This window comes from Phyllostomus hastatus, unplaced genomic scaffold (assembly GCF_019186645.2).
Source record: "Phyllostomus hastatus isolate PE091 unplaced genomic scaffold, TTU_PhHast_1.1 phas_scaffold_55, whole genome shotgun sequence".
NCBI classification, from domain to species: domain Eukaryota; kingdom Metazoa; phylum Chordata; class Mammalia; order Chiroptera; family Phyllostomidae; genus Phyllostomus; species Phyllostomus hastatus.
In genome coordinates, this window is record NW_025334035.1 from 13329890 (window position 1) to 13353101 (window position 23212).

Genomic DNA, 23212 nt, shown 5'->3' on the forward strand with positions numbered 1-23212 from the left:
CCAACTGGGGACCTGGCCCACAACACAGGCATGTGCCCTGACTGGGAATTGAACTGGTGACCTTTAGTCTATGAATGATGCCCAACTCACTGAGCCACTTCAGTCAGGACTGCATAGTGGTATTTTAATTTGTAAAATCCTTTCATATGTTCCCTGATGCTTATTACAACTCTGTAAGATAAGACAAGCAGTACAGGTGTTATCTTCATTTCACTGACAAGGAAACTGAGGCTTGTAGAGACTGTCTGACTGTGGTTCTTAAGATTGTCACAAATACTGGCTAAGCCCTAGTTCATGTCTATTGACTCCTAGTTTAACTATCCTCCTGCTGCTCTAATAAATGAACTTTTAAATGAACTACCACAGTTTTCTAAGATTAGGTGCTAAATGAAAAACTTAGAAGGCCCTGCCTGGTGTGGCTCAGCTGTTTGGAGCATCATGCCATAACCGAAAGGTTGCGGGTTTGATTCCTGGTTGAGGCACCAACCCAGGTTGTGGGTTTGATCCCTAGTCCAGGCACATACAGGAGGCAACCATTTGATGTCTCTCTCTCACATCAATATTACTCTCTCTCCCTTCCTCTCTAAAAAAAAAAGCAATGAAAAAATGTCCTCAGGTAAGGAAAAAAATTAAAGAACTTGAAGAAGCTGGGAACAATCAGATAAAAAAACAGCATGTCATTTACAGTCAAGATGCAGGTGTAGGTAAACATGGCTCACCTCCTTGCATAATCACAACAAAAATTAAAACTGAACTACAAAACTATAACTCAAAATCATAAAAAAATTGAGCTGCACAGAAGTTCAATAACCAAGAAGTCACATTCATTCAGACAAGTAGGAGGGGCAGAGATGAGCACCAGGTGATCCCACACCCACATGTGGTGGGTAAAAATCGGGAGGGAACTCTCACGAACGAGAGATCCAAACCCCAGACCATACCACCCAGCCCAGGGTGCCAGTGCCAGGAAGTCCCCATAACTTCCAGCTGTAAAAACCAGTGTGGTTTTGGGTGGTGGAAGAAATTGTGGGATTCTCAGTGTCTCCTCTTAAAGGGTCTGCAAGGGACTTAGGACTTACAGACTCACTCCCTCTGGGCTCCAGCACCAGGACGTCAGCTTGAAGGACACCAGTGGCAAAAGGGGAGAAAATGAAGTATCTGGCATCATGGCTAGTGCTGGGGGACAGCTTCCTCCCAAACCAAACTCCAGAGGCGAGGAAGCAGCCACTGTTATTTTTCTGAGCCCTCCCCAACACAGGGCAACAGCACCATGCCTGAGACTCCATCAACCTGGTTAACAGGGATTGCCCTGCCCATGCAATTACCCAAGGCTCTGCCCCATCCAACTTACGGGTGTGCTTTTCTACATTACGCCACACTACCAAGACAAGGAGTTGAAATAGCTCTACCTAACACACAGAAACAAACACATGGAGGCTGTCAAAATGAGGAGACAAAGAAATACGGCCCAAATGAAAGAACAGAACAAAACCCCAGAAAAAGAACTAAACAAAAAGAAGATAAGCAATCTATTAGATGCAGAGTTCAAAACATTGGTTATTAGATGCTCAAGGAACTCACTGGGTACTTCAATAGCATAAAAAAGACCAAGGCAGAGATAACGGTTACACTAAGTGAAATAAAGAAAAATTTACAGGGAACCAACAGTAAAGGGGATGGAAACCAAGAATCAAATCAAAGATCTGGAACACAAGGAAAAAGAAAAATTCAATCAGAAGGGCAAGAAGAAAATAATCTGCCCTGGATGGTGTGGCTCAGTAGACTGAGTGCCAGCCTGTGAACCAAGAGGTCGCCGGTTTGTTTTCCAGTCAGGGCGCAATGCCTGGGTTGCAGGCCAGGTCCCCAGTTGGGGGTGTGTGAGAGGCAGCAAATCAATGTATGTCTTGCACACCAATGGTTCGCTCCCTCTCTTTTCCCCTCCCTTTCCTTCTCTCTAAAATAAATAAATAAATAAAACAAATAAATAAATAAATCTGAAAAAGAAAATACAATCCAAAAACAAACCAAGAATAGAGTAAGGAGCCTCTGGTACAACTTCAAATGTACCAGCATTCAAACCATAGAGGTGTCAAAAGGAGAAAATGAACACCAAGCAATTGAAAACTTAGTTGAAAAAATAATGAAAGAAAACACCAATCTGGCAAAGGAAATAGACTTATAAGTCCAAGAAGCTCAGAGAGTTCCAAAGAAATTGGACCTAAAGAGGACCACACCAAGACACATCATAATTAAAATGCCAAAGGTTAAAAATAAAGAGAGAATCTTAAAAGCAGCAATAGAAAAGCAGAGAGTTACCTACAAAGGAGTTCCCATACGACTATCAGCTAATTTCTCAAAGAAACGTTGCAGGCAAGAATGGGCTGGCAAGAAGTATTCAAAGTGATAAAAAGCAAGGACCTACTTTAGAGGTAGATTACTTTATCCAGCAAAGCTATCATTTAGAATGGAAGGGCAGATAAAGTGCTTCCCAGATAAGGTAAAGCTAAAGGAGTTCATCATCACTAAGCCATTATTTCATGAAATGTTAAAGGGACTTATTTAAGAAAAAGAAGATCAAAATTAACAACATTAAAATGGCAATAAATTCACAACTATCAATAACTGAATCTAAAAAACAAACTAAACAAACAAGCAGAACAGAAACAGAATCATAGATATAGAGATTTTGGATGCCAGATTGGAGGGGAAGGGGGAGAATAGAGGGAAAGGTGCAGGGATTAAGAAGCACAAATTGGTAGGTACAAAATAGACAGGGATGTTAAGATAGTACAGGAAATGCAAAAGCCAAAGAATGTATATGCACGACCCATGGACATGAACAATGGTGTGGGGATTGCTGGAGGGAATGGGGCTACTGGGTGGAGGCCGGCAAAGGGGGAAAAACTGGGACAACTGTAATAGCATATCAATAAAATATTTTTTTAAATGTTATGTCTCTAAACCAGATAGTGCTATTTCAAACTCTTACTCAGGATGAATATGCAAATCAGGACATTAGAGTAAAAGAAAATCACTACTCCATAGCTATGGGATACAGACAGCCATGAAGTCGACTTCACTATGTCAGAGGCAGCTGACCACAGAACTCTCACAATACTTTTAATGCAGAGAGCAAATCCCAAGCTGTAATTATATTATTTTATAACCTCATCTGTATAAAAATTAGCCTTCTGTAGCAACTATCTCCATCTTAAAATACTTCTTTAATGCAGTGTAAGTTACATGGACAAAATTACAGAAGGTGGGCAGGGGGGAAGAAAAGATTGGATCCTTCACTCCAATCTATCTAATGATCTACAGGCCAAACAGCATAGGGGGGCAGTCAGCAAGCTCCAGAGGAAAGGAGCAATGACTATACTGCTCACCACCTTAGAAAACTGCTGTCGAAATTTTGTCTAGCAAACTTGGCACAGCACCCAGCATGCAGTGGAATTCATATATGTATTAAGTGAAGACCAGGTAAATGGGCAAATCAATTCCAATCATATTTGGCCAAGACCCAAATCCCATAATCACTGGCATGGAAAACATTCTAAGAAGTAATTAGTTGTGCCACTACCTTCTAGTGAAGAGCATGTAGCTGAATCACCTTGGATAAGTTGCTTCATCTTCCTAGGGGTGCTTCATCTCTGTGAGAGAGAAATGCTGACCTCCTAGGTAGAGAAGGCCAAATGAGATACTAATGTCTTAGTTCTAGCTAATACAAGAGAACACCACAGACTGGGTGGTTTACACAACAGAAATTTATTTCTCAGTTCTCGAAGCCAAAAGTCCAAGACCAAAGCATCAGCAAACCTGGTTTGCAAGTGGCCATCTTCTCGTATCCTCAGAAGGCAGACAGCAGAGAGCCAAAGCAGCAAGCTCCCTTTGTCTCTTCTTATGAGGGCACCAGTCCCATCCCCAAGGGCTCCACCTTCGTGACCTAATGACCTCCCAAAGGTCTCACCTCGTAAAACCATCACAGTGGGTAATATTAAAATTTCAACATATGAACTTTGGATGGGGGTACAAACATTGGGTCCATAATAGTAACACTGGACATACAACACAAGCTCCCTGAGGGTATCTTCCTAGGTCTACATGTGGCTTAGCACAATAGTTTCTTAATAAACATCTGACTGGATAAATAACAAACACCACTGCCGTACTAATGTCAAATAAGCTGAACAAAAGGCTACTACAATGATAAAAACTCTACCATTCATCCATCCACCTCATCTACAGGTGATGTTAGATGTAAAATGAGAATTATAGAAGTTACCAAAAGACTACCCAGATGGGCAAGTCAAAAGAAAATTCATCACAGTACTTAGTGGGAAACGAAGTTATCAAAATATACTGCTGCCACTTCTGCTTCTACTGAGATGGAGTACCCCTCCCACAAAGTACAACTAAAACCCTGGATATTATACGAGGGAGGATCCCCCCCAAAAGTAATGTATTAATAAAAATTGTGTATTTATTCTTACATGTTTAAACTTCAGTTACCTTCAAAGTACTCTCCATTTGATGCAATACATCTATTGAGACATTTTTTTTCCACTGCTCAAAATAGTTTTTGAACTCGTTGATTTGGATGCCCTTTAATGCTTCTATTGTTTTTTGTTTCACCTTTTCCACATCAGCAAAAACACTTCCCTTTGAGAACTTTGTTCATCCAGGGAAGCAAAAGCAGATCGCTTGGGGCAAGGTCATATATAATAGGGAAGGTGGGGCATGGAGGTCATGATGTTTTGGTCAAAAACTGCTGAACACTCAGTGTGGTATTGGGGAGATGCACTCACAAATCACCCATCATGAGATGGGCAAACAAGCTGAAAGAGTCTTCACTCTTACAACTCACTGAAAAAATTCACTGAAGCCAAAAGCAGCCTCTCACAATAATGCCAGCTGCTACACTGATACAGATGAGTTCCCAGAACACTCACCTAGGGGAAGAAGCCTGCACTACAAGGGACCCACCCTCCAGAATATAATTAGGTTTTGGGAGGGGTCCTCCTCATATATGTGAAACACACAGAAGAAAACACTAATGGTGGAGAGAAGAAAGCAGATTGGCTAGGGGACCCAAGACTAGAGAAGCAGGCAACCCAGACATGCCAGTGGGCAAAGCCTCAAAGAGCCTACTCTGTCCAAAGGACCAAAAAAGGAACCGCCTTGCATGTGAGAAAACCTGACAACCATAACAGTCTTACTCCAGACAAACATCAAGGAAAAAATTGTAACTGTATCCCTCTGATACATGAGTAAAGACCAGGTAGAAGATCTATACTTCCTCCCCTGCCAAGTTATGATGCACTCCAAAACCCCTCAGTGGGTGATTTAAGAGAAGGCCAAGTAGGGAGCTAGGTCTTCATCCCTACTCAGCAATGATGAGCCCCACTTACCAGAGTCAGTGCAGCACGAAACCTGGACTTCCACCCCTCAGCAGGGAAGACGTGCCTTCCCTCCACCCCCATGGGTGGTGTCCAAGGAGCCCTAATGCAGCCACAGCTTTTACCAACTCAGTGGCAGCAAGGCCACTCCCCTCTTGAAGTTCATGGAAGACATGCAAAAAGCCTATATTCCCACTTCCACCCACTTCTGATTGTTTAGATATAACTGTTACTACCAAGCTATAGTAATGAAAACAAGATGGTACTGGCATACAGACAAAGGAATAGAACCAAGGGTCCAGAATAAATGTAAACATCTATGGTCAACTGATTTTTAACATGGTACCAAAGCCACTCAAAGAAGAAAGAATAGTCTTTTCAACGAGTGGGGCTGGACGACTAAACTGAATGATCACATGGAAAAGAAAGAAGCTGAACCCCTGCCTCACTCCGTATAAAAAATTAATTCAAAACAGCTCTACAACCTAAATATAAGAGCTAAAACTAAACTATTAAGAGAAAACATAGGGGCAATGCATCTTAGATATGATGCCGAAGCACAAGCAACAACAAACAAGCTATAATGGGCTTCATAAAAACTAAAAACTTTTGTATGTCAAAGGACATTATAAAGAAAGGGAAAAGACAGCAGCCTATCAAATGGGGTAACATATTTGCAAAGCATGTATCTGATAAGGGTCTAGTATCTAGAATCTATAAATAAGTCCTATAACTCAACAACAAAAAGACAAATAACACAATTAGAAAATGAACAAAGGACTTGAACAGACATTTCTCCAAAGACATACTAATGGCCACAAGCACATAAAAAAATGCTCAAGATCATTAGTCATTAGGGAAATCCAAATCAAAACCACGATGAACTGGACAAGATGGAGGCGTAGACAGACACATTGTGCCTCCTTGCACAACCAAAATAAGGACAACAACAATTTAGAAACAAAGTAACAACCAGAACTGACAGAAAATTGAACTGTATGGAAGTCTGACAACCAAGGAGTTAAAGTACACACATTCATCCAGACCTGTAGGCGGGGCGGAGTCAGACAGCCAGGCAGAGAGGGGTCGTGGCACAAAAAGCGGTGGCACAGGCGTGCAAGGCACCCCGGGCACGCAAGACAGAAGCAACAGGCTGACCCTGGGTGCGCATGTGGCTGGCAGACCCTAGGCACAGGGTGGCAACCCGCAGACCCAGCGAGGCAGCGATTGAGAAGCAAGGCACTGCAAGCAAGGTGGCTAGCTGACCAGGCGGTCCCACATTCACGCACAGATAAACCTGGCGAAGTGGGGAGCAGGACAGGCCGCACAACCCAGGGTCCCAGCGCTGGGAAATAAAGCCTCAAAACACCAATTGAAAACACCTGTGGGTGCTGAGGCACAGGGAGAGACTCCCAGCCTCACAGGAGAGTTCGTTGGAGAGACCCACAGGGTCCTGGTATGTACACAAGCCCACCCACATGGGAATCAGTACCAGAAGGTCCCAGTTTGCTTGAGGGAAGTGGCGGAAGGGACTGAAAGCTGACAGAGAGAGGAGCAAGCACCACTGTTCCCTCTTGGACCCTGCCCCCACATACAGCATCACAACCCAGCAACTGGGTTGCCCTGCCCTGGTGAACACCTAAGTCTCCACCCCTCATGTGTAACAGGTGGGACAAGACAAAAAGGCCCAAACAGAAGAACAGATCAAAGCTCCACAGCAAATACAACTAAGCAACAAAGAGACAGCCAACCTATCAGATGCACAGTTCAAAGCACTAGTGATCAGGATGCTCGCATAATTGGTTGAATTTGGCCGCAAATTAGATGAAAAAATGAAGGCTGTGCTAAGTGAAATGAGGGAAAATGCACAGGGAACCAACAGTGATGGGAAGAAAACTGGGACTCCAATCAATGGAGTGGACCAGAAAGAAGAAACAAACAATCAAACAGAAAAGAATGAAGAAACAAGAATTCAAAAAAATGAGGAGAGGCTTAGGAACCTTCAGGACATCTTTAAACATTCCAACATCTGAATTATAGGAATACCAGAAGGAGAAGAGGAAGAGCAACAAGTGGACAAGTTATTTGTACAAATAATAGAGGAGAACTTCCCCAATCTGGCAAAGGAAGTAGACTTCCAGGAAGTCCAGGAAGCTCAGAGAGACCCAAAGTTGGACCCAAGGAGGAACACACCAAAGCATATCATAATTACATCAGCCAAGATTAAAGATAAGGAGAGAATCTTAAAAGCAGCATGGGAAAAGGAGACAGTCACCTACAAAGGAGTTCCCATCAGACTGTCAGCTGATTTCTCAAAAGAAGGGGCTGGAAAGAAGTATTCCAAGTCATGAAAGGCAAGGACCTATACCCCAGATTGCTCTATCCAGCAAAGCTTTCATTTAGAATGGAAGGGCAGATAAGGTGCTTCTCAGATAAGGTCAAGTTAAAGGAATTCATCATTACCAAGCCCTATTATATGCAATGTTAAAGGGACTTATCTGAGAAAAAGAAGACAAAAAACATGCATAGTAAAATGACAGCAAACTCACAATTATTAACAACCATGCCTAAAACAAAAACAAAACAAACTAAGCAGTCAACTAGAACAAGAACAGAACCACAGAAATGGAGATCACATAGAGTTAAGTTAGCAACAGAGGAGTGGGAGGAGGAGAGAGGGGAAAAGGTACAGAGAATAAGCAGCATAGATGGTAGGTAGAAAATAGACAGGGGGAGGGCAAGAACAGTATGGGAAATATAGAAGCTAAAGAACTTATGACATATGGACATGAACTAAAGGGGGGAATGTGGGTGGGAGAGGGTATGCAGGGTGGAGGGAAATGAAAGGGGGAAATGGGACAACTGTAATAGCATAATCAATAAAATATATTTTTTAAAAAACCACAATGAGATACTACTCTAAAAAACAGTTTAGTGGTCCCTCAAAAATGTAAACACAGAATTTCAATCTTAGGTATACATCCACAATAAATAACAGCATTTTTCAATGTAGAAACTTAAAAACAAGTATTCATAGCGGCATTATTCAAAATAGCCAAAAGGTGGAAACAACCCAATGGTCCATTAGTGGATGAACAGATAAAATATAATATATCCATACAGTATAATGTCATTCAGCTATAAAAAGAAATGGAATGCTAACACAAGCTATAACATAGATGGCCCTTGAAACCATTATGCTAAGTGAAAAAAATCAGACACAAAAGGCCATATATGGTATGATATGATTCCATTTATATGAAATATCCAGAATAAGCAAATCCAGAGACAGAAAGCAGGTTACTAGTTGCCAGGGGCTGAGGGGAGAAGGGAACAGAGAGTGATTACGGACACTGGAGTGAGGCAGTGGTTGCACAACATTGTGAAAGCACTAAATACCAGTGAACCGTATACTTTAAAATGGTTAACTGTATGTTGTGATTCTTACCTTAATTTTTTAAAAGCCCGTACATCAGAGAAAAACAAATCACTAAATTAAAATTAATTCAGCCTTTTTGTTTGAAAAAGTTGTTTGAAATGTTTATCTTCCAAAATGAGTCACAGTTTACTGTGACTTAATCAAATGGGCAGCAGAAGACTGATGGAGCTTCTCAAAGGAGGCATGTGTGGACACAGCCCTGGCTGCACTAGGAGGACAGCTCTAAGAACAGGGCACCTTCATGGCTATCATAAAGGCCAACCTAATTAATGTACCAAATGTCATTCTTAATTTATCAGGGAACTGCTTATCTGTCACCCTTCCACACCATGCTTGCTGTGTCAAGCTCCCCACCCTCCGTGTTAATACTACCAGTCCATGGGTCTGGGCTGGAGATGGCCCTGTCTCTTCCATTGCACAGGACTCAGCAATGACCCAGTGAGCAAAGGTATCCAATTGTGGGAAATAATTTTACAGCTTTTTTTAGGAAAAAGACTTCATTTCTTTCTACATTTGATTTTGTTTTTTCCCTCTGCACTGGAGTGGCTTCTCTGGAAACACTGGTATATGAAATCCTCTCAGCCCAAACACAGCAAGTACTAGAGTGACAACTCAACAGTTACTCCAGGTTACAGGTGACTCTCTCAGCACTGCCCGATTTGAAGCCTCAGGGTGTTTTCGTTTTGTAAAATGTCACCTTTTAACACATACCAATATGTGGTCACTGGGCTAGATACAATCCTGTTAATAAATTACTGAGTTCAAGGCAGTACACAACTACAAAGTGTATTTGCTAGTATTATAAATGCCAGACTTGAAGAATGACAACCAGCAGCAGCCATTCTGAGAGTGAGGGAAGCACTAGGTCAGGAATGCCCAGATCTGGATGGCTTTAGTCAAGAAACATGACTGGTGGTTACAGATTGGGGCTATAACAAAAAAAGAAAATTAATCATCACTTACCAAACCGAGTCAGCAGACAATCTTTTAAACTATCAGTCCACAAAATAAACATAAGGGACACCAGTGTGCCCCACTGAGGTTGAACCCTGGATGTGGACCCAGGAGCATTAAGTCGTGAGCACCACCTACCTCTTTGCTGAGGCTGGAGACTTGGCTACGATGACTGCATTCCTGTAATCTGGGATCTGTGACAGACGAGAGGTTGGGAGTTACTCCCATGACTCCACAAGGCCATTCACACCAACACCCAAAGATCAATAAACAGAACAGTGCAACTAACTCAAAACCGGCACCTGGTCGTTTGATGAAAGTTTTCCAAAAGGAGAAAAGTTCAAAGTAAATTTCTCCTTTGGAAAATGAAGAAATGCCTACCTAGAAAAAATATTATCAAGGTATAAGCCTCACAGACCTCTTTCAGGAAAAAACCTGGGCTAATTGGTGATTAGATCATTTCTATGTGCCAGCAGATATTGGTAATGTGGTATGAGAATTTGTTATGTCATCAAGAAGTTGTCATTTCAAAGTGTAAGGATGATATCCATGCAATCTGAACCCAAGATAATTGTCAAATTCCAAATTAGTACGTCCACTATTTACTGTATCTCAGTCATATAATGAAGAAACCAATTTGTTAAAAGACAATCAGTCCAGTGCTGTTTTATAAAGATATTAAGAGCCCTTAAGAAAATAACTAAAGTATTGGTCTGCTCTGGAGTCAATGAAGGGGAACTCTTGAAGTGATCTATGCTAGTGATAATTATAACTGAAGATATATCCATAATCAACTGAGAGTTTCTAAGACAGAATTATTTTCAAGCTGAGTATGTTTCTAACTTCATCTAGGTAATATTTTCAATACTTTATGTTCTTAACATTTAATCACATCATTAAATTATATCATTTCATTCAGTTATATCTCCCAACTGCTTTTTTCTCACAATTAGAAGCGCTTAAAATTATAGTTAGCATCATGGAGAATGCCAAGCATATGGGAAAGCACTAAATAGGAAATACTTAGTAAACAAACAAAAAACTGATTAACCACATAGATCAGATGTTCTTATACGACACTATCAGTGGGTAAGGTAGCAAAAAATATTTACATTTAGGCAATTTCCTTATTTTCACTAGATATCTTTCTAAACTGTTTTATAATGTACTTTCCTGACTTATCAAATGTCATCAAACAGCAACAAACCCAGCCAAGAGAAGAAATAACTGAGGAAACAGTTAAGAAAGAACTCTTTAATAAAAACAGGTCTATTTTCTCCTCAAAAGTTAAAGAAGTTCCTACATTCTTTCTGCTGTGTAGTATCCATTGTGTAAATGTACCAGTTTTTTGATCTTCTCATTTACTGATGGGCACTTAGAAACAAACAAATGAGCAAAAAAGAACCAGAGACATGGAAATAAAGAACAAACTGATAGGGACCAGAGGGGAGGGGGATAATAGGGAAAAGAAGAGGAACATACACAAAGGACCCATGAACAAGGACAATGGGGAGGGAGGAGATTGTCTTTGGGAGCAGGGGTTGGATGGGGCAGAGGAGAGCAAGGGGGGGGGGGATGGGGACAACTGTAACTAAACAACAATAAAAAAAGTTAAAGCAGAAAAACGTGTAAACAAAGAAGTTTCTATGGAAAAGAACTAAAAAAGAAATCCAGGAAGTGATTATGGTCCAAGTAAGAAATTCAATAGCTGGCTGGCTACAGACACAGCTGAAGAACCAACCTGGGAGAGTAAGCCAAGGAATTTTCCCACAGCAAGGGATATAAGGACACAAAACTTAAAAAAAAAAATTAAACAATATAGACTACATCCAAAATTTTCATATAACAGTTCCCAAGGGGGGAAAAAACAGGATAAAATACCAAATTACAGGGAAAAGAATTCCCTGTAATGAAAGGGACCCACTGAGTATCTAGAGAGATGAATGGAAAAAAGATCCACCCCAGACACATCCTGCTGAAATTACAAAACCACAACAAAAATGTAAAACACTATTTTAGATGGGGAAAATTCTGTACCCCCCCCCCAAAAAAACCCCACATGATAATCACACTAGAAATCAGGGAAGTAAAAAAAATTCAAATAATGTACTGTTGTTTTATTTACAAATTAGCAAAATCAAGGCATGGGCAACAGGTACTATCATAAGCACTGTTACTAGGAGTGTAAATTAATACAGCCCCTTTAGATAACTGCAATTTTTATGATACCTATTAAATATTCACAAAGCTAAAAATTTTCCAGTGTCTACTGAAAATTTTTAAATATACATATTTTTCAATCAAGCAATCCCTTCTTAATTATCTCACAAGAACACTCATATAAGTCCTCAGAAATGTTAAGAATTTTCAAAGCAACATGGCTTAAAATAAATAAATTTTGAAAATGAAGTATTTCAATTTAAAGAGTAAAAAATTAAAACAACTTAATCAAGAGGGAAATGGTGAGAAAAATGGGTTCTGTTAACTTATGCTTTAAACATTTCAACATGTAACTATTTAAATTAATTAAGCCTAAAAAAATGAAAGATTCAGTTCTCCACTCACACTAGACACATTTCAAGGGCTCAACAGTCACTAGCCAGGTGGTTGGTGGTCACCACACTGAACAGCAGATAATGCATTTCCAATGTCACAGAAGGTTCTACTGGATATTACTGTTCTAAACTAAGGAACATGTACTATGTAGACATGATAAAGAAAGAGGTACACCTACACATCTTAGCATGGAAAGGCCTCCATGCCAGCCTGGGAAAGAACAAATTGGAAAACAATGCGAACAGTATGTCAATGTTTTTTTTAAGGACCCATAAATCAGTATCTACAACTATGTGTATATAGCAGCTATTTCCAACTGGTGCACCACAAGAATTTATAAAACATGCAATAACTGACTTTAGTCAGGGGCACAGACCTCTTTTCCCTTAGATCATCAAATAAGAAAATGAAGACAGCCACACAACAGTAGCCATCCCATGTGAATGAATCAAAATTATACTTATTTTTTGGTCAGATCACCAAAAAATGTAACATTTCTTGGTGTGCCAGAGAACTTTAGTAATTAGTTTATGTGCATCATGAGATGAAAAAGGTTGAAAATCACTGGTATACAGACAAGGAGGAAGACACAAAGAGAAAGCTAAGAGGATACAGAACACAAAGCAAGCTGGTACCGAGGCCTACCTCTGCAAAGGGGCCCAGGACCAGGGTGGTGGGGCAGGGAATCTGGGCCTTTATCACTACTGTCAGAATTACTACATACAGACATGCATTTCCCTACACTGCCAATGTAAACAGAAATTTTCAATTGAGAAAAAGATGATTCATTATCAAGTAGAGAGAGAAAACACACCACATGTCAAGGAAGTCTGACTTCCAAACTCCCAACTTCTCTCTGAACCATTAAGGGAAAACATCATCGGGCCACTTGTGGAACCACAAAGAACCCAATTGCCCTACACTCCACACTCCGCTGCAAATCCCCTCCCCTGTCCCTGGTTTTCCATGTCCTGCCATATCTCATTTCTGTGATAATGAGAATGGCTTGATATAAAGACAGTAAGAATACTTGGGGGTTGAGGGGTGGAGTGTGATTCAGTCAGGAACAGGGTAACTCTAGAAGTTCCTATTTTAAAAGTTGGTAAGATAGGATAGGATTTCAACAGGCACAGTAAAAATATATTTGTAGCTTTCCTCTTCACAATTTCCTTAAAAAGTCCTGGTACACACAGACCAATGAAGTTCTGATACATGCTATAATGTTGGTAAACCTCAAAAGCATTATGTTAAGTAAAAGATGCCAAATGCAAAAGGTCACATACTGTATGATTTCATTTATATGAGCTATCCAGAACAGGCAAATCCCCAGAGACAGAAAGCACATTAGTGGTTGCCAGGGGCTGCAGGAAGGGAAGAATGGGGAGTGAGTACTTAATGAGTATGGGATGTTCTGGAGTAATAAGTTTTAAACTAGACAGAGGTGGTGGTTGCACAACACTGTGATTGTACTAGGTGATAATAGTTTGTGTTAAATTGGTGAATTTTATGTTATGTGAATTTCACCTCAATGAAAAAAATTTTTAGTATGTCTGCATACCAAGACTCCCCACAGAAAACTAAAGACAAGATAGAAACGGAGAGACATATGTAAAACAAACCCTAACACATGGCTAGACTGAGAGTTAAAAAAGAATGCCTGTAGCTCACAAAGAAACAAACAAAACCATTGGAGATGAAAGTACTTTTTCAAAATTAAAAAAAAAAAAAAAACATTTAAGGATGTTCAACTTCTAAAGTCATCAGAAATATACCCAGCAAACTGACAAGATACCATATCATGGCCATTCAACTATCAAAAACTTTTAATTCTGATAATATAAGTATTGAAGCAAAAATGGATCCACAAGATATCTAATTCATTGTTGGTGGGAATGTAAGTTGGAATAACTGCTTTGGAAAAATTAAAAGTCCACACACCATACAACCTAGCAATTCACCTGTAGGTATATACAGCCAACATACACTTTTGCTTAAGTACCACAGGAGAGACATACAGTGAAGCTCACAGGAACACTCTCATAACAGCACAGACCTTATAAATAAGCTGTGGTAACTGCTGCACCAGAAGTGTTTGCCAGTGGTCAAATGGATGAGCTGTGACACACACAATGTGGATGAATCTCACAAGTGTAACATGAAGTGAAAAAACTCCCAACGGATTACACAGTCTGTTCTTTTTCATAAAATTTAAAAATATGTATTTTTGTGTTTTTATCTTTCAATAACATATACTATTGATACACACACACACACACGCATGCACACACGCATGTACATGAATACAATAAAACTATATAAGGAAATTAGGAGAAAGATGAAGATTCAGGACGATGGTTTCCCAGGTGGGAGGAGACAGGGGAGGTAACTGACAAGGACCACACGAATGACTGTAAGTTATGAGGACTCTAGTATACTTGCTGGGTGGTAGGATCATGGACACTGACTACCATAGATGGATGGACAGGAAGTTAGGGTAGACAGATGGGTACATAAAAGAAAGCCAGGACCACACATGGACCAGTGATGAGAGTGAGTTTTCATGATTATGACTAGTCTGCTTCTGGTGACTGAGGTCCAAAGGAGGGAAAAGCAATCTTAAGAGCTTAGCAAAAGAAATTAAAGATTAGGAATTTTAAAATATAGTGAATTACATTTCTAAAGTAAGTAGTACTTGAAGCAGAATATATCAAGTTTGAATCTTTTATGGACAGCCCAAAGACACGGAAACATCTTTCAACCTTAAGCCAAATGTTAAGTAAAAAAGTTTGAGCTAGCTCACCTCTTCTTGTATATATTGTAATAAGAAAGGAGATGCTCTTAAATTATCAACAGGAATATTGAAGAAGCCCTGAATTTCCTTCTGGTGTAAATCCATAGTAATAAGATGAGTTAGACCTTTGAAAATAAAGCAGAGACAAACACATAAATAGTTTAATAACCAGTTGTACTGTACGAAATAAGTACTAGATAAAATAGAATACTATATATAATAAACTACAATTAAAAATTGTTCTCATAAAAATTCAGCATCTGTGTATCTCAGATATTTTAATATGAGATTGTGAGATAACAGAAAACTTGTCTATCAGTCTCCGTCCCTGGTGCCTGGTGCAAAACTCCTAAAGCCATTGTTTTTTCCTGAGTGGCAAGAGCATGAGGAGACCCTGGGTGGCTCCTGGAGGGGCTAGTCACCAGAGAGACCAAGCGAGGGAGTTTAAGCCCCTCCTCCTTTCTCCAGAGAGCTGAGAGGGGTTAGAAATGGTTGGTTGATTACATCTATGAGAAAGCCTCCATAAAATCCCAATGGCAAAGGTTTGGGAGACCTTCCAAGCTGGTGAGTAGGTGGAGGCGTCGGCAGGAGAGGCAAAGCCGAGAGGGCATGGAAGCTCCACGCCCCTTAGTCCCACATAGCTGGCCCTTCCATCTGGATGTTCATTAGTATCATGTATTATATCTTCTCATGATAAACTGGTTTTCTCAAGTTCTATGAGCCGCTCTAGCCAACTGATCAAACTCGAGAAGGGGATGGTGGGAACTTCAGATTTATGGCTGACCGGTCAGAAGCACAGGTGACAACCTAAACTTGCAATTGGCACCTGAGGGGGAGGGCACAGATCTGTGGGACTGAGCCCTGAATCTGGGGAATCTGACTCTATCTCTGGATAGACCTGTCAGAATTAGTTAAATTATAGGCCAGCCAGCTGATGTCACAAAGAATTGCTAGGTTTAGGGAAAAGCTACACATTTGGTGACCGAAAGTGTCAGAAGTGAAGTGCTCTGTGTGAGAACTGGGTTTTTCCTGACTCGAGAGGGAAAGACTGAGTCATTTTTATTACACAGAGGTGCATGATTTTCACATCAATTTAAAGTCTTAAAATAGCAAAGATAATAACAAGAAATGTCTCTGATAATTGTATGATAGCAGATTATATCTCCTTGAAGTTTCCTTAATACATATGGCAAAGCCATATTAAAATAAATACTATCTTAAGATATTAAGGCAAACTGTACAGTCCTATAATTGGAAAAAAATGAAGAACCTTCACCCATTGGCTCAGTAAAGGATATTTGAAACAATCACTACAAAAGCATACAAAATTTGAACTGGAAAAATTATAAAAAAGCAAAACTTTCCAAAAGAACAGGAAAGTAAACCTAATGTTATGCCCAGGAGCAAGGCTAGAAGAGAAGGGCAGAAACTTCCTAGAAGTTTCAGTGAGCCAGCCTGCTCCTGGCAGCGTGCTACCTATCACCGTTTTCAAAGGGGTGTGCTCACGAGGTTTGGGTTTTGTCAAACTTTGTTTCATTTTTGCCTCCACTGAAATGCTGCAGTAGGAAATTTATTCTATAGTAAATGTCTATTGAAATATAGTGATAATGAGGACTTTTCATTCATTTATCTCTGTGCAGATGCTGTGATATGTGTCTTCTATAATCATATACACACGTACACACACTAACAACTCTGGAGGTGATTTAGAAACAAGAGGGAGACACAATGTTACCTAAAAATACACAACACAAAATAACACATATGGTTTACAAAATACACCAACCTATCCTGGGAAAGGAAAGAGACTAAAATAAAAGTAGCTGCTGTGTTAAAACAGTCAGTTCCAAATGACTTTTCCCCCTTTAAAAGTGACTTAATATGATCATAACTTGTAATTTCAATATAATTTTTGAAATGATTTTATTTATTTATTTTTAGAGAGAGGGGGAGGGAGGGAGAAAGAGAAGGAGAGAAATATCAATCAGCTGCCTCTCACATGCCCCCAAGCGGGGACCTGGCCTGCAACCCAGGCAAGTGCCCTGACCAGAATCAAACGTGGACCTTGCAGTTTGCAGGACGATGTCTAACCCACTGAGCCACACCAGTCAGGGCTTCAACATAACTTTTAAACAAGGAATTTAATAATAATAAGTCACTCTCCTTACCTTTGTGTTTTGGGGAGTTGGGAACAAGAGAGAATTCTCTACATTCTTTTCTCATAAATTAGTTAACTTTAAATGTGGTATCACTATTTTTACTCCATTCAACATTCTAATTTTGTTTTTTAAATGCTTTACAATTTCTAAGATAAAAATAAAACTCCCAGGTTCCCAATTATCAAATCTGCCAGTCTTACCAGCTTTGCACATCATTGAAGCCAGCAACTTAGAAACAATGGAGCCTCTTTTTCTCATCTTGCATTGTTTGCTGTAAGGGAAGTAGGGAATCACACCAATAATGCTTTTGGCACAAGAGGTCTTACACGCATACACCATAATCAGGAGCTCCATGATGGTAGTGTTCACGTCCCTGTAACCCAAGAGACAGAAACCCCAGCGAGGAACGTAAGACACTTGATAATATCTCTCTGTTCCAACAAAGGTGTCGGCAATGTAGTATCCATGCATCTACTTGCAAGACTTGAGGCTCAAGGTACAAACAAAAAAGCAATAAATTCCTCTCTCCTCCATCAGTTCCCCCCACACTCCCTCTCAGCCAACAGTCCTTCTTCCTTTTTCACTGAGAGAAGAGCTGCCACAGGCTCTCACCACCATGTGAATTTGCATCTGAGAAGTCCACCTGCCTTCAGCCATCAGTGAAAGATGAATTTCCCACACCAAAGTTACTCTAAAATTAGCCCCCTATTACACACTAATCCCTTTCCCCTCTTGCCTACTAGATGTTACTCCAGCAATTCTCCCTCTGTTGCCTCCATCATCAATTTGTTACTACATTCCCCAGGCTCATACCCATCAGCCTTTACTGTATATACTGTTATTTTGCCCATTAAAAGTAAGGACTATGACCACTTTCCCCACTGCCCCATTTCTTCCATGTGGCTAAATCACCAGGCCAGTTCTCAGTCCTTTTCTCCCCAAACCCCTCACTGGCATCACACACAGCCACTTAGCCAGCTCCCTGCTGCACTGGACTCACTTGGCATCTAGGACACCTATGTTCTCCTGCACTACTTGGTTTCTTTTGCTGGTTTTTCTTCTCCCCAACTTCAGTCCTAACACTTGTTCCTTTGTCCTCTTCTACTACCTCCCCTCATCTGTTGGGCTTCTCATCCAATTTCACGGCTTTATTAATATTGGAGACCCTCAAATTTATAGCCCCAGTTCCAGCTTCTCAACTCCAGTCTAACAAATTCAACTGCTACTTGACGATTCCACTTGAATGTCCATTAAGACATCTCTAAACTCAACAAACTCCAAACTAAACTGCCCTTGCCCCCAAAGCCTGCTTCATCATAAAAACCTTTGCTATCTCAGTTGATGGCAACACTCTTCCAGCATAACACTGATGGCTATGCTTCCCCAGTTTCCTCAGGACAAAAACCTCAGAGGCACCCTTAACTGCTTTCCTATCCAAAAAGCTATAGTACCTCATTACTCCACTACTGCACTGGGGCTTTGTCACTCTGCCCCTCAACCAGGTGACTATGACAGCCTTGCCACCACATGTCTCCCTGTCCCCCACCCCTCGAGTCCCTCTGTAGTCCCCTCTCCACACAGTATCTATCTAGATATTAAAATGGAAGTTAGATTATGCACCACTTTGCTCAAGGTCCAGAAATAGGTCCCCATCTTGTCGATGGCCCGATAACGGCTCCCTAGGCCCCTCTGTGATCACCCCCAATTCTCTGCCATCCACAGCTATTCCATGCTTCCCCCTCACTCTGGCCATACTCAATGATCTGTCCGTACTCACTCCCACCCAAGGGTCTTCCCTCCATGAGCTCCTGTCTCTCCTCCCCAGATGGCCACCTGGTTTACTCCCCTACCTTCTCCCAGGTTTTGTCAAATGTCAACTTTGAATAAAGCCTACGCTTTCCACTGTTTGTCCCCTCTTTCACCACCATCACTCTCCCAATTCCTTGCTATGCTGTTTGGTTCTGTTTCCTCCATAGTGCTCATCACCTTCTGACAAACTAAATAATCTACTTATTTATTATGTAACTTGCAAGTCTTAGATATATAGGGTGGGGCAAAAGTGAGTTTACAGTTCTGAGTACACGAAGCACAGACCTTATTCTTGTATTAGTACCTGTTAATGACTGTATTATCTTCCTTACAAATGGTAAACCTACTTTTGCCCATCCTACATACTCCATGAGAACAAGGATGATTATCTGTTTTAATCTTTAATGTATCTCACACACCTGTAACAGTGACTAGCATATTCAATACATATTAGTTAATCAATGAATGAGTAGGAACAGAGATTATTTGAGTGAGTCGGCATTCCATTAATATCTAATACCAAGCCTGACATCTGAGGAGTTGAGGGAGGCTTTCAGAAAAGCATTCTATGTGAAAGGGTAAGAAAAGAATAACCAACTGTTAGTGTAAAGTTACACCCAAGTTCCTAAACTATGCTCTCAGGAGCACCATTTTTTTATGAGCTAGTACAAAGCTTTCCAACACCAAACTCAAATAATGAACTTGTTTGAATTATAGGAAAAGTTAACAGAGTTTTCTTAATTTAAAAATGCTCTTATACTTTTAATGCCTGCCACTGGTCTGTACTAAAATAAAGTACAATATGTATCTGATAATACCAAATTTCAATATTAACTATCTCACAGTATTTTTGTTATTTTTTTAAAGATTGCATTTATTTTTAGAGAGGAAAAGGGAGGTAGAAAGAGAGGGAGAGAAACATCGATGTGAGAGAGAAACACTGATCAGCTGCCTCTCATATGCACCCCAACTGGGGACTGAACCAGCAACCCAGGCATGTGCCCTGACCAGGAATTGAACTGGAAAACTTTTGCTTTAAGGGAAAATGCTCAATCCACTGAGTCACACCAGTCAGAGCTCTCATAGTATTTTATGAAGAGACCATAGATGCCCAGGCTTTCTGCAACCTGGACAAGAGTAAAAGTGGCTAAATTAACACAAGCCTACTGCACAGTTCAGAACAATGCAAACTGAGACATGTAGAGAAAATTAAGGAGATGATTTTGGCTAAAGGAATAAAAAATAGACAAAAAGCAGGAACAGAATGGTAAGTATTAAAGTAAACAAAAATAAATAAAAGGAAATAAATAGGAGGACTTGAAAATGGGAAGGATTACAAGAGACACCCTTCTGAAGTCCTGAACGCTAAGTCCAATTTGGCCTTCAGTGCCTCCTTATCCCCTTAGGTAACATAAACCACTTCTGTGCATTTATTCAAATGGACTCATATTTGTCTCTGAGGAGGTAAAAGTAGTGCAAACACCCAGGAGCCAGAAGCGACGTAAGTTGTCCTGTGCTCTGCAATTTCCCCACCATGATGCTGAGGGGTGACAGGGTTCTATTATCATTAAGAGCCTCTACTCCAATACAGTAGCCCCATGTCCCCATTCTCAGTTTCTCTCTCTGTGGTTTGTTATCCGTGGTCAGCCATGATAGGAAAATATTAAATGAAAAGTTCCAGAAATAGACAATTCCTAAGTTTTAAATTGTGCACTGTTCTGTGTAGCATGATGAAATCGCTCGCTGTCCTGCTCCATCCTACCTGGTAGGTTAATCATTTCTTGTCTAGCATATCCATGCTGTGTATGACATCTGCCCTTTAGTCACTCAGTAAGCCATCTTAGTTATTACACCAAGAGAGAGAAAGAGAGAGTAACTACGAGAGAGAGAGAGAGAGAGAGAGAGAGACAGAGAGAGAGGCAGAGAGACAGAGACACCACATCACCTTTTATTACAGTGTACCATTATAATTATTCTATTTTATTAGTAGTATTTGTTGTTAATCTCTTGCTATGCCTACTTTATAAATTAAACTTATTATAGATATGTATGTATGCATAGGAAAGACAGAATGTACACAGGGTTCAATACTACCTGCAGTTCTAAGCACCCTGGGAGCCTTGGACTGCGTCCCTGTGGATAACTGGGGGATACTGCACCTGGTTATTGCCACCTTCCAAGAACACTAACACATAAAAGTCAGCAAAGTCAGAAAAATTAGCAGAGTAGGATACCAACTTTACAACTATCTTAATTCTTCCTGTCTAGCCAATTCTGGCTCTAAACACTCAAGCCTAAACAGAAACAAAGAAAGCAACACACTTCTGTTAGACTGGCACTTACTTTGAAACAGTTTGAATGATGAAAACATCTTTTCCCCTCACCGACTCTTGAATTTGTACTCTTGTTTCTGGAAAGAAAAGGAAAAAGAGGTGAGGTGTGAAGTAGGTACATAATTTATGTTTTTAAAAATACACAAAAAATTTGCAACATTCTCCAATGTTACAAAATATGGAAACAGGAACTACTACAAAACAGATTACTTTCAGATGCTACAAAAGGATAATAAACATACTATTAGTCACCCTTTTTAAACATGGTCATATGATATCTTTAAGACAGAACTACACTTCTGATTTGAAACCAGTAAAGCTACCCTTTCACTTCTTGTATATAAAAGCAGGAAGTGCTGTATACCACTCTGAGCATGGTATCTTTATAGGAACTTATATACTCATTCAGTCAACCAGCAACTATTAAGAACTTATTAGGCACAAAATGTTATAATAATGTAAGAATAATGATAAAGAAGGTACAGTATCCCTACTCTCAAAAAAAACTTGTGATCAGCCACAAGGAAACAATCAGACAAACCCAGAACAGAACAAGACAATGTCTTCAGAAAGTCAGTGTCATGGGAACAAAAAGGCTGGGGGGGGCGGGGCAGGGAATGTTGTAGATTAGAAGAAACTACAGAGATACAGAAATATAGTGCTTGAACCATGAATTATTAAAAAAAACCTATGAGGCTCTTTAGGATAACTAGGGAATTTTAAATACAGATTAGACATTAAATGACTACAGAATTATCAAGTATCTTTAAATGGGACATTGGCAGTATATTTATACAGGATGAAGTCTTTATTCTTTGGAGATGCATGATCAAGTATTCAGGGGTCAAGTGTCTTGATGTGTGCAACTGACTTTTACACATACATATTCATATGGCAAATGTTAACTGTTGAATCTAAGTGGTAGATATACACATTGGTCTTCACTGTACATTCTTTCAACGTTTTTATATGTTTGAACATTTTCATTTAAAATGCTGGAAAAAATAAAATAGATGTTTATAAAGGAGCGTGGTGCCATGGAAAGAAAATGAGCTTTAGAGTCAGAGAGATCTGGAATCGAATCTTGCCCCTGCTACTTCTGAGACCTCCTACCCTAACATCATCCCTGAACTCAGTTCTTCACAATCTAGTAATAGGAAGAAATCCATAAACGCTAGTTCCCTCCTTTCTTCACAACAGACACCAAGTATTTTCCCTCCCATCAGTCATGAACCTGAAGTGTGGACCAACCTCTTCCCAAATCTTCCACCACTAGCTCTCCCCTTAACCCTCCCTTCCAGGCTAGACAAAAGGCATTATCCAATTTCCTTTAGCAGCAGAATCATCTCCAAACTCTCTGCACATTTTCTTCAATTACATTTTTTCATACTGAAGCCACATGAGGACAAATTGGGAGACAGAAAAAAGGAGGCAGTAATGGAGAAATAAATAGGAAAAGAGCAAATTTGTGCCTAGTCACCAAAGTCTACTTTAAGTTCCATAATATTTAAGTACTTGAAAAAACCCTACAGTAGAAAAGGAGAGGGAACTAATATTTACAGAGGACCTATTATGTACCAAGAGCTGTGTTAAGCACACAAATTATCCCACTTAATCTTCAAACAGCCCTAATTATTTGCAGTATAGAAAGATTATATAACTTGCCAAGGATAAAGTGTCTGGCTCTCAAGCCCATGCAAGCTGCCCATCACCCTGCTAGAGCACTGAAATTACAAAGGTTAAAGAATACATGCTTTTTTTACAACCTGAGATAA

The 23212-nt window shown here is 40.1% G+C and overlaps 1 protein-coding gene across 8 annotated transcripts in view; it reads right to left on the reverse strand.

The window, feature by feature from the left end:
• PRPSAP2 (phosphoribosyl pyrophosphate synthetase associated protein 2) overlaps positions 1-23212 on the reverse strand; it is a 71264-nt gene that overhangs the window by 27337 nt on the left and 20715 nt on the right. For 7 of the 8 annotated variants that reach the window (XM_045824454.1, XM_045824452.1, XM_045824453.1 and 4 more), the window contains 4 exons: positions 21448-21514; positions 17496-17668; positions 15146-15261; positions 9928-9983 (listed from right to left, as the gene is read on the reverse strand). In XM_045824454.1, the coding sequence (XP_045680410.1) occupies positions 9928-9983; positions 15146-15261; positions 17496-17668; positions 21448-21514 (412 nt within the window). The remainder of the gene's footprint in view (positions 1-9927; positions 9984-15145; positions 15262-17495; positions 17669-21447; positions 21515-23212) is intronic. The other variant, XM_045824456.1, reaches the window with a different exon arrangement.